Below are 12,900 nucleotides of genomic sequence, written 5' to 3'. Positions count from 1 at the left end.
TCTCTAGTTCAGTACATGTACTTAGTACTTATTATAGTTCCACAAGATTCACACCTATGATGAGAGAGGATATAAGTTCGGACAAGCTCAGAGAACACAGGAAGACCAGAGAAATGGTGGCAGACTCCTCCTTTGCTTCTCCACTGAAACCAAGACTCAGGAAGGCCTCCAGAAAGCTGCCCAGCCCCAGGAAGGAAATAATAAAGGATCTGGACTATATAAGCTAATCAGGATCCAGGAAAGAAGACAAGACTTGGAAAGAGACAATAAAGGATTTTTGGACTTTAACCCCTGCCTACTTGTATAGTGATTACTGAACTGAAACGAAGGCTGCTTCCAGAGACCCCAAGAAAACCTCAACAGAGAACAATACATTTTTAAAGAAAAGATTACAGAGATGGCTATATTATATGGGGCTATAGGAAAATTATTTTGGTGGCTGAATGGAGGAGGGACTGGAGCAGGGACAGACACCTATGGCATATGGATCAGTCATCAGTTAAACTGATGAACAGCCTGACAGCTAAAATGGCATACAGGAAATAATATTTTTAAAAAATCTAGAAGAAGGGTTTACACACACACACACACACACACACACACACACACACACACACACACACACACACACACCACATGACAAAAATGAGTGAATATTCCAGGTATGGGGAAAGTTAGTGAAAAGGCACGACTCTAGAGATGAAGTGTCCTGTTAGAGGAAAAGCAAGAAGACCAATATGGCTGGGTTAAACAGAACAGAATGGAAAGTATAAACTTAGGTAGTAGGAAGTAGCCAGACTGTGAAGGGCTTTAAAAACCAAAGAAACGGGGAGAGTTTGGGGGATGAGAGATAGATGAGTAAAGGATATGCTAGAGTGGGCAAAGACATGAGGCAGGAAAATCATCCAGAAGGTTATTGTTTAACAGATCAGGTGATGAGAATCTACACCAGACTAGTGGCTGTATAAGTAGAGAAAAGGTGACAGAGAAGAGAAGAGAAATAGTAAAACTTTAGTACTTGCAGTATGTATCCATTGGAATAAAAGTAGTCAAGTATGATAAGCCTGAGTGATTGGGAAGATATGCAGAACAGTGAATGAGAGACTGAAGATCAGGACAAAGATCCAGGGCTGCATAAACAGATATGAGAAGCATCTGTATACAAATGATAATTAAATTCTAGGGAACTGATGAGATCACCAAGTGAGAATGTACAGAAAGAAATGAGGGCCAAAGGCAATTCTTGGAGAATACCAAGAGTTATTCAATATGAAATGGATGAAAACTGAGTAACAGATTGAAAAGAAGTAGAGACCAGAGGAAAACTGAGAAGGAGCAGTGTCATGAAAATATAGGCATATAGAGTATCATTCAGTATCAAAGATTTGTAAAGAAGTTAAGAAAGATGTGGACTGTGAAAAGGCAAATTGTTAGGTTCTTACTAAGCGCTAAATTGGTACTTAACAATTCTCTAGCTCAGAGTTCGCACTTTTAGTTCAAATCTTTAAGGGAGTTTACACTTTTGAAGGAATACTTTAAAGGAGTTTGCTTATTGGTCAGTAAGGAGTTCCCACAAGCCCCTAGAAGTACCCAGAAGCCCATTCTCTGGGAGGATATAAGGAGCCACACAGGCTGCCTCCAGGGATATTGAGTTTGGACCGCAGTCTGGAAGGAGAGAGTCGGGATTGGATAAGAACAAGACTTTCCAGGAGAACTTGAGGGAAGCTGGAGGAGATTCAGAGCCAGGATTCAGGAAGAAGAGGATTTGGGATTCTACCTTCGCTCTGGTTGGAGGCTCTAGAAGCCTCCCAAAAAACCTGCTCACAAAGGAAAAGATTTTACAGAAAAGAAACCTCCTCCCAGAGAAGGATTACAATTGAGAGAAAACAGGACATTACAGCAATTAAATTTGGCCAGTAAGAGATCATCAACAGTTTCTGAAGAGAGAATAATTAGATAGAGTTTATGTATCAGGCATCATTCTAAGCCTATACATATGCTATCATTTTATCTTCACAACTATTCTGTGAGGTAAGTGCTGTTATCATCCCATCTTATAGTTCAGAAAATTGAAGTAAACAGGTTAAGTCACTTACCCAAAGTTACACAGCTAGTAAGTGTCTGAGGCTGGATCTGAACTCAAGTTTTTCTAACTTTAGAAGCAATGTTTTATTCACTATGCCACCTACCTGAGAAATTCTAGTTGACAAACTATAGAGGGATTGAGAAATTGAGAGCAGGAAAGTTTCCTGAGGAACAGTAGATAATAGCAACTTGATTGCTATTAATAGCAGTCTTCATTAGGTTTGAATGAATTTCAAGAAAGAAGTTACCTAAGGATAGTTTTGGCAAGGCAGTCTGTGGAGAACAGAGTACCATGACCAGTGAATGAAAGTACAACTAATACTGGAAAGGGAGCCATGTGATCAGAGAAAACAACAACAACAACAACAACAACAACAACAACAACAACAACAACAACAACAACAACAAAATGAAGAGGAGGTGGAAAAGGAAAATGTTTAGGTTGATAAACAAATGTGTTAATTCTGGAGCAGACATTCATTCATAGTGAATGGGGCAGAGAAATTTACTTCTGGGGACAGGGTAAGGGAAATGGTAACAAGGGAACAGACAGATCCTATTGCAATTCAGTACATATCTAATAAGTAGATTATATGATGTATCAGGAAAAAGCAAGTATTTGGAATCAGAAGCCCAGGGTTCAAATCTAAGCTCTGCCATTTATTAAACAACATTGATCAACTCAACATTTCTGTTTCCTAATCTATAAAAATGGAGATAAAAAATAATTGCAACTCATGTAACAAAACTGTTGTGAGGGATGCGCTTAGTAAACTATCAAGGACTTCATAAATGTTAACTTTGTAGTATATTTAATTTATTTATCCTTCACAAAAATTCTAATTATCAATACTAAATTCATATTATAGGGAGAGTTTAAAGTGATATGACTAATACCCCACAGCAACAGAAAAAGGATTCCATTAAAACATGCTAGAAAAAAAGTTTCAAATATTCTGGATAAACCACAAATGCATTTACTAAAGAATGATCAGATCTAGTTATTTAATCATTACCAAAAAAATTGTCAACTGCTAGAAAATATGTATTGTCTGCATAAAATAATGGTAGTTGGCAAGTCAAAATTTTCATTTACTGTAAGTAGCAGAAAAAGCTTCTTCAAAAGCCAGAAAAATGCAAAAATTTATATTTTTCTCAAAATGTTGATAGTTATTTTAAAAGTTTTATAAGAGGAAATACTGAGTTCACAGAGAGCTTATGTTATTTACCCAAGCAGAAACACAAATGAGTATCAGAGTTAAGATTACAGCAGAGGTAGCATAACTCAGTCTGTTTCTGTTTCTTATTTGGCTTAGAGAATGTTAAACTCACTTCTGATACTGTATCTCAAATGCTACAACAAATTGAATATTACAAACTGAATTTACCAACTGGAATAACTTTCTTTGAGGTCTGTGAACTTAAACAAATAAAAAACCCTCCAGGGTTTCAAAATTATATAACCTTAAATATCAATGATAATTAACAGTGCCTTGGGACATGCATCAAGAAGAAAAACAGGGAGACAAGAAAAAAAAGTTGCAAGAGTCACACCATTTTAAACTAAATTCCATTTCAGTCTAAAACTGAATGGTACTAGAAGAAAAGATAGCATAATTATAAACAAATTTTTAGAATGGTATTCAAATAAAAAAAAATATATAGAACCTGAAATGTATCTTTACTTTTACTCTATAACTGACAATAAGACATTTAGAGCAATTATTGTGAGAGATTTTACAACACATTAGGGAAATAAGAGCTAATCTTTCTTTCTTTCTTTCTTTTTTTTTTTTTTAAAGGCAATTGGGGTTAAGTGATTTGTCAAGGATCACACAGCTAGGAAGTGTTAATGAACTCAGGTCCTTCGACTTCAGGACTGGTGCTCTATCCACTGCACCACCTAGCTGCCCCAATATCAGCTAACTTTAATGGATTTTATAAGACTTTAAGACTGAAGTTCTGGTTATATTATTACAAAAATAGCTAATTTAAAGTCAAAGCAGGCATTGTGTAGTATGGCATAAGAAGTTTTAATTATGTTCTAAATTTCCATTGGGGAAATGGCATCATTTAGTATTAAGGGACTTTTGACAAGCATGTAATATTCAAGTTTTTGCTAAAAAAAATATATTGCAAACAAGAGCTTCTTTTTTTGTTTAACAAGCACAGTGTGAACTACTGTATTTTAAATCACCATACTTAGAATTGCATGTATATTTTATTTGCTTCACAGCAAGATATGGAACACAACTTTTTCCAAAGAACTAAAAAAAGTTATCACCGAGAGACCAAAGGAGAAGGATATGTTGGGTATGAGCATGCTGTACCATATTATCAATGGGAAATTTTGAAGAATAGTAATTAAAGATGTCATAAAGAAAATATATGATGGAAAGAGAAAATGTGCTAGTTCTGTAAAATGAGAGAAAGGAATAGCAGAGAATAGCCCAAGGGATGGTAAGTGCTCTTACTCATATCCTTGTCAGATCAGTAGAAAACCAGGAAGTCCAAAATATTTGAAGGGCCCCCAGTACCAAACTTCGGAGAAGATACAAAAAAAAGTGACACAGGAGCAGGCATAGATGAGTTACATCAATGTTGATTAGATTACAGATCCCTTCAAATATTTGTGTCTTGAGCATGTGTATTTTAAAACATGCAAATTTTGCAAAAATACAATTATTTCCTATTGAAATGTCAACAAAATTACGGAAAAAAACTTGAGTCTTTTCTAGTATCTAAATGAATCCTACTAATATTCACTTTATAAGTCTAATATGCCTCTTTCAATCTAAGCAATAAAAAAAGTTTAATTATGTTTTTGTGGCCTAATGTCTGAATATAAAGAACAAAGTACCTAGAAAAATCATTAATACCTTTGAGAAAAGAGATCTTCATAATGGTGGTACAAGGTCAGTCACAAATATTTTATAAAAATCACCCTCAATGAAGTACTACTTATAAACTAATTTTTAAAAAAGAATCATTATCTTGCTTGGCCTTTAGATAACATCTAATACAAGTAATAAAACACAACTCTTTTGACTAATAAAGCTGTTCTCTTGTTTTGTATGTTAAAGCCCTTCCACAATTTCAATCATGCATCAACTCTACTGATGTCAAACAGCTCTGAAACCTTGCCTAAGTGAAAGATTTGACCTAAGAATAGGTTAAAAGCTTTTAGTTCTATAAAATCACAAGCTATGTCTTGCCAAAATGTATAAACTATTATAAAAAGGAAAAGATCAAGGAAATGAAACAGTCTTGTTTTACCTTGAACCATGAGTATAGGCTCTTTGCCACCACCATGCGCAAGCATCTCCCTGCGATAGCGCTCCCCCATAGCCCTGGAGGAACAGACAGATAAAATTACAGCCACCTGCATTTGCAACCTGTTCAGTTTCCAGTCATAGCTGTCTCAAGTTTCCCAAATGAACTGACAATGATATATCAGTAATATATATTTTGAGACACCTTGAGAATGCCTTCATTTCTCACCTATTTTTAAAAATCCAATTCAGATTTTCAATTATATCAAAATAAATAAATTCAGATACAATATATGTTAAAAATTATTTTGTCTGCTATGCAGTATCTTTTGAAACAATAGCCATTTAATTACTCTATCAATGTAGATTACAATCCCTCAGTATCTTAAAAGATATTTTATGATTATGGCCAAAAAATTCACTTCCTGGCAGCTAACCTTGTAACGAGCCTTCCTGAAACTGGCTACACTGGTCCTTGGCTAACAGAAGTAAGACTGCTAAGTAGGCATTCAGAAACCTTTCTGGCTTGGTGACATCTGCAGGCGTTTCTGTTCTGTTCTAACCTTTTAGAACACAGGGCCCTATCCACACTATGACCATAATGAAGAATGCACCATCAAAAGGAAGAATAAAGTATCACACAATAATATAATATTAGATTATTTTGCTTCTTATCTTTTGTAGTCAAATTATGACTTCAAATGCCTTGAAAATAATAAAATGAGACAAGCAGTCTGCAAAGGAGATTACAGAAAATAAACATCTTGATGCCAAATCATGAACACATTTTAACATTATGTTGAAATCAGGTTCATGTAAAGCATTAAAAAAGTTTTGATTATTTAACCTGAATAAAAGGTAATAGCATGTGGAAGAAAATACAATCTTGGGTTGCAGTAAACTCTCAGAAAAAAATGTGGTGTAATGAAACAGATTCTTAAATTAGGAATCAGGATTTTCAGATTTGCCATAATTAATCCTGGTGCTTCTTAGAGCCTAAATTTTCTTACTTGTAAATGAGAGAAAATGGATCATAGCCCTTGCCTACATGAAAAGTTGTGAGAATTAAGATAACCAAAACAAAAAATGTTTTGAAAAACTGGAAAGCACTACCCTCATTTCCTGTTCTTCTTCCTAGCTCCCCCCTCGATTAAGGAATCATGAAAATAAGTTACTCTAGATAATCAGAAAATTCCTCTGGGAAGGAATACTTAACAGGGAGGTTTATTAAGCATCTATTTATGAGCCAGATACTTGTAAGGAAACAAGGACAAAAAGCGAATTATTCCTGCACTAAAGAAGTTTATATTCTAGAGAGGTAGGCAACACACATACCTATAGATTTATGCAAAATATACACAAAATAAAAACAAAGCAGCTGGGTGTTGTAGCTGAATCTAGAAAGGCCTTATAGAGAAGTATGTATTTGAATTGAGCTTTGAAAGAAACTGGAAATTTCACAAATGTTAGCTGGTTATGATACTAGATCCTAACTGCTATGGTGGCTACTTTCTCTTCAGATGCAAACTTAAGACTGTTTAGAGGGGGACCTTAAAAGTGGGACTACTAGTCTTAATTCAAATACAGTCTCAGATATTGAGTAGCTATGTGACCCTGGGCTAGTCATTTAAATTGTCTACCTTAACTTTCCTCAACTACAATATAAGGATATTAGTGATACTTACCTCACACGGTAAGGATCAAATGAAATAATATTTGTAAAACACTTAGCACAGTACAAAATAAAGAATAATAATAGCATCTACTTCCTGGTTCTTGTGAGGTCTGAGATAATATTTGTGAAATGCTTGAAAGTATTAAATGCTACATAAATACCATCTAGTATTATTATCCCCATTTTACTTACGAGGATGCTAACGCTATAAAGTATTAAGTGACTTGGTCATGATCATTCAGTTAGTAAAGGTCAGAAATGGGATTCTTAACCAGGCCTCTTGACCTCCAGTTCAATGCTCTATGGGTTAACCATATATAGCTATCTGGGTTACCATTATCCATTATCATCAATTACATCTCAACAGCAAATTGTAGAAAGGATACAGAGTGAGGACAGTATATCATTCATAAAGAATATTTAGAAGGAACTGTGCTGAAATTCTTTTTAGTTTGCACTACAAAGAATCACTGGAATTTAATTTCTTAAATTAAGTAGGAATTCTTCATTTTTCTATAATTGCCAGAGAATGAGATAAGTTAATTTTCCTTAGAAAGGAAGTTTATATGTGAAAAAACAAAATTCTTTCCTTAAGAATTTACTGTGGGGTCAGCTAGGTGGTGAAGTGGATAGAGCACCAGCCCTGAAGTCAGGAAGACCTGAGTTCAAATGTTAAGACACTTAACATTTCCTAGCTGTATGACCCTTGGCAAGTCACTTAACCCCAATCTCTTCAGCAAAACAAACAAATAAATAAAGAATTTATTGTGAAGGAAATCAGTATATGGAATATGATTTGACCTTTAGTAGAGGCCTTTGAGTCATTATTATGATCAACTACCATACTATGCCATAATTTCAAAATGCAGCAATTCTTTAAGGAATATTAAAGTATAAGAAAGCTAGTTGATGTTACATATATTGAATGACCCAGAAAATTCCAGGGCTTTTTTATAAAGCTTTGTTTTGACTTTTTTGTAGTTGTTCTTCTCTCTTCCATGTGCTGTCATCTGTCATTTTGCTCTGCTGCCAGTGTGTACTAATACTTCTCATCAGCTATCAGATTTTATACAACAATGATCTAAGTTCTGAAAGTCATTTTACCTTTTAAATGCCATAAATTGCATGGGAATTATAATATTTGTCAGTAAGAAAACTCCCCTCCTAACTCTGGGACTTAATTTTTTATGACCACGGTTAACCCACGTGTTATCTTCAGAGAAGTGGGATCTTCTATAACTGAGGATATTAACACTTGATGTATTTTTTCTTACCTGTTAAATGGGTCATGAACAAAACATTCTTTCCAAACCATGGAAGCTACTGCCCTAGACATGAGGTAAGAATAATACTTGGCGCCATATCCTACAAGGTGACTGAATCTCAGCTGCCAGGCCTGCAATGGAAAGAAGAAAAACAATAGTATATTTGAGATGTATTTTGAAACATGGCTGCATTTAAATAAAAACCTCAAATAAATGTTGCTACTCTAAATTGTAAACTAAAGGGGAAAGTCAATCACTGTATTTATTATTTTTAACATTTTATGTTCTAAGGGATGGTTTTGTACATCATGTAAATAGGGAATTTCATCTTTTACAAATTTTTTTTTTTTTATTCCTAAACATTCACTGTTAAATCTTTTCTAAGTGAAACTCAAGGCTTTAAATGATTCTGAAAAATTCTATTTCATGACTTTATTTATATAGACTAGATGAAATATCTGCATTCCTTATTTTAACAAGGTCTGTAACCATGATAATATATTTAGCTTAATATAATTTCAATATTTAATATTTACCTCAAATCATTTCTCAAATGGTTTAATTCTTCTTATTCTAATACTTCCTCTGTTTTTGTCATAATTAAATTAAAAAATACAGCATTTCTGTATTTCTTAATACTTAAGAGAAAGTAAGTGAAATATCAGAGTTACTACAAATATATAAAAAAAGTGGTGATCAAGATTGAAATTTTTTAGGAAGGACCAAATTCTAAAGTCCTAAGATGATGGCAAAAACTTTTCTTTGTCAACAGAAAGTAAAGAATGCTTTATTATTCTCAAATTTATTCACTTCAGCTTCCTAATCAGAGACTAGAGGGACTGAAACTAATTAGTTCTTACCAGCAATAAAGAATTTTGGGAGAGTAATATGGTGTCATCGGGACATCACTGGACTTAAGTCTTGGCTTTGCCACCTATGAGTCATGACATGTCAACACTTTTCTGAACCTCTTGTTTCATGGAGATAATGACACTCATAGTGGTACCCATATCAAAGGATTTTGTGAAGAAAGTACTTCACAGGCGAGGCATTATAATTTATTGATTAGGAAGTATAATTAGGTAAAGACAGCATCAACTATTTGCGGAAATATGACTAGGCATTCATAGAAAAATAAATGCTATCTCCTGATGGCCAGTTTGGAAATAACAATTACCAAAAATGATTTAACAAAAATTTTAAAGTTTTTAAAAACACTGCTATTCTTCTAATAATGCTACATTACCTCAGGACATTTTCTTTCAAAATTCAATCCCAAATTTGGGTGTCTACACTTTTTGAACACTATTATTAGTGCTGTCCTCCAAAGCCTAGCCAAACAAATCTAACCTTAGTCTTGGAATATAGTATCCTTAAAAATAAAGCATTGAATAGTCTTTTAAAAACTTGAATAGTCATCATATTCCCCAAAGCTCTTCTCTAGATTGAATATTTCCAATTCCTTCAATGAACTGTTATGAGTTCAAGGCCCTTCACATTCCTAGTTAATTTCCTCTAGATATCATCTTGCTTTATCTTTACTAAAATGTGATACTTAGAATGGAACACAAAATAACTCCTAGATAATGAAAACATAATTCTTAGCAGTAATCCCCAGAGTAAAAAACTAACAATGTTCTTGAAAGAGGATGGTACGACTGTCATCTAAGAGACCTTGTTCCATTCCAGAACGAGAGAAGGATTATGGATGGACAGCCCATATTCTTTTTTGGTGTCTACACAATATCCAAAACTTTAGGGGAGGGCTTCCAGGTAATCCCTTATGATACATGTACATGAAGTCTTGGATGGCCAAATAATGGATAACAGTTCAACATGATAAGATGGCATGAATAGGTAATATTCTATAGAATTGGAATAATTTTTGCATTGACCCTCAAAAAGCATAAGAGTTGGAAGAATACAATAACAAATATGAGATCCACCAATCAAATTAACAAAGATAACAAAAATAACGTGGTTAGAGTTTTAAAACATAGTTAAGCATAGAACTGATGATAACTTCAAATATTTTGAAAATCAATATGGAACGAATAAAGGATCACAAAAATAAATATAACTTTTGACTCAAAAGTTTTTGTACAAGGAACTAGGATTAAATAAATCCTTCGGTCAATAATAAACAAAAAACAAGAAAAACCCAGCAACATTAATTGAAATACAAAGGGCTGAAACCAAGTTTTCAATGCTTATGGAATGGTTGGAAAAATTATGGTATGTAATAGAATATTTTTATGCCTCAATCATGTAAAATCATGTATAATAATTTTCTTTTTGATTGTAATGTTCATTATTTATTCCTTTCTTTTGTTTTTGTTTCTATATTTCAACATTTGAACTATATTTCAAAATAAGTTTCAATAATTTTATTTATTTATTTATTTTTAATTCACAGTTTGTGGCCAGAAACTGGAAACTGAGTGGATGCCCATCAGTTGGAGAATGGCTGAATAAATTGTGGTATATGAAAGTTATGGAATATTATTGTTCTGTAAGAAATGACCAGCAGGATGATTTCAGAAAGGCCTGGAGAGACTTAGATGAACTGACGCTGAATGAAATGAGCAGGACCAGGAGATCATTATATACTTCAACAACAATACTATATGATGATCAATATTCTGATGGACATGGCTCTCTTAAAGTTCCAATAGAGCAGTAATGAACTGAACCAACTACACCCAGCTGGGAAATGAGTATGAACCACTACATAGAATTCCTAATCCCTCTCTTTTTGTCCGCCTGCATTTTTTATTTCCTTCACAGGTTAATTATACACTATTTCAAAGTCCAATTCTTTTTGTACAGTAAAATAACTGTATGGATATGTATATAATATGTATACATATATTGTATTTAACATATTTAACATATATTGATCAACCTGCCATTTGAGGGAGGAGGTGGGGGAAAGGAGGGGAAAAATTGGAACAAAAGGTTTTGCAATTGTCAATGCTGAAAAATTATCCATGCATATATCTTGTAAATAAAAAGCTATTAAAAAATAAAATAAATTTATCACACTCAAAAAAATAAAGTTTAGCATTTCTTTTTATCTTTAAAAAAAATCAAAGTTTGAGTAATATATATGGTCACTTTTTCCCATTTAAAAATTAATAGCCTTTTATTTTCAAAATACATACAAAGACAGTTTTCAACATTCACTCTTGCAAAACCTTGTGTTCTAAATTTTTCTCCCTCCTTTCCCCCATCCCTCCCTTAGATAACAAGGAGTTCAAAATAGGTTAAACATGTGCAATTCTTCTAAACACATTTAAAGTTAATTATTTTTGATTAAAAAAGGAATTACTTATTAAGAATGTATATTTTATATAAAGAAGTATTCTATTTGATAATTCTCCCACTAAAAACTATTCTTTTTCTAAACACAAAAGATAGAAATACCAACATTCTAATTTATTAAATTTAAATTTAACTTATTTAATATTTAATCTTCTTCAAGTATAACAACATAAGCCTATTCCCTATAACAATGTAACATGAAAAATGGAAATATAAAAAGAAAAGCATAACTAAGATACATTCACGAATTTTTCAGCATGCAAAGAAAACCTCTCTCCTCTCTGTTTTACACATAATACTTTACTTGGATTTTCTGAAAAACAAAACAAAACAATCACTTTATTTGTTTTTATGCCAAGGAACTCTTCTTTTTTGACTTGTAAATAGTAAAGTGATATAAAAACACAAATAATCTTCATAAAGAATACTCTAAGTTACATCAATAGATCATCTCTAACAAATGAAGAATCACTTTGCAAAGTGGTAGAGCAAAACTCAGAACTTACAGTTCAGCATTCCCCTTATTTTATAGCCTTAGCCAGAATCTTGTACCAAGTGTTTGAATGACCATTGGTCATTTGCCTTGATTTAGAAAAATGGACAGCAACTAAGTCTGTCATCAGACAAAGCACAAGAAAGAGATAGTTCAATGTGGTGCTAAGAGGTGGTGGATATGTAAGAGTTAACACAAATCCACCAAATGAGCCATGGCATACTTTTTTGTTTATAGTTAAACTACAGGTGGCAATACATAATATATAGGTAGCAGGAGGAGTAACTTATATATATCTGTAAGTTTAAGTTAATCAAGTCCTTTCCTCATAATCTTGTAAAATAGAAAAAGAGGGAGGGAGATTGATTGGTGTCTACTATGTGTGTGCTAAGCACTTTACAAATTATTTTATTATTTTAACTTCAAATAATTATTTTATCCTCATACCAATCCTGTGAGGTAAGTGCTATTATTATCCCCATTTTATACTTGAAGAAAATGAGATAATTAGAAATTAAATAATTTGCCCAGGGTCACACAACTACAAAGGTGTTAGGCCACATCTGAATTCAGGTATTTCTGATTCCAGGCCTAATGCTGTACATACTGGGCCACTGGCTGCCTTAGTTTATAAGGAAACTAATATTATCACCATTTTACAGGTGAGATGGGATAGGAGGAGAACCTCTAAACACTGGTATAGTCCAAAGGACTTTTAACCCTGAATTAAAAATTAAATTCTGCCTCACTTAAATCCAATTCTCATGCAAGTCAAGACATCATCTT

General features: G+C 33.3%; 1 protein-coding gene across 2 annotated transcripts in view; it reads right to left on the bottom strand.

Moving 5' to 3' along the window:
• MIPEP (mitochondrial intermediate peptidase) overlaps positions 1 to 12,900 on the bottom strand; it is a 171,279-nt gene that overhangs the window by 34,115 nt on the left and 124,264 nt on the right. For both annotated transcript variants that reach the window (XM_074303654.1, XM_074303655.1), the window contains exons 17-18: positions 8,307 to 8,428; positions 5,362 to 5,435 (exon numbers count right to left, since the gene is read on the bottom strand). In XM_074303654.1, the coding sequence (XP_074159755.1) occupies positions 5,362 to 5,435; positions 8,307 to 8,428 (196 nt within the window). The remainder of the gene's footprint in view (positions 1 to 5,361; positions 5,436 to 8,306; positions 8,429 to 12,900) is intronic.

The sequence above is a fragment of the Sminthopsis crassicaudata genome, chromosome 3 (assembly GCF_048593235.1).
Source record: "Sminthopsis crassicaudata isolate SCR6 chromosome 3, ASM4859323v1, whole genome shotgun sequence".
Lineage (NCBI taxonomy): Eukaryota > Metazoa > Chordata > Mammalia > Dasyuromorphia > Dasyuridae > Sminthopsis > Sminthopsis crassicaudata.
This window is presented reverse-complemented; position numbering and strand designations above follow the sequence as displayed.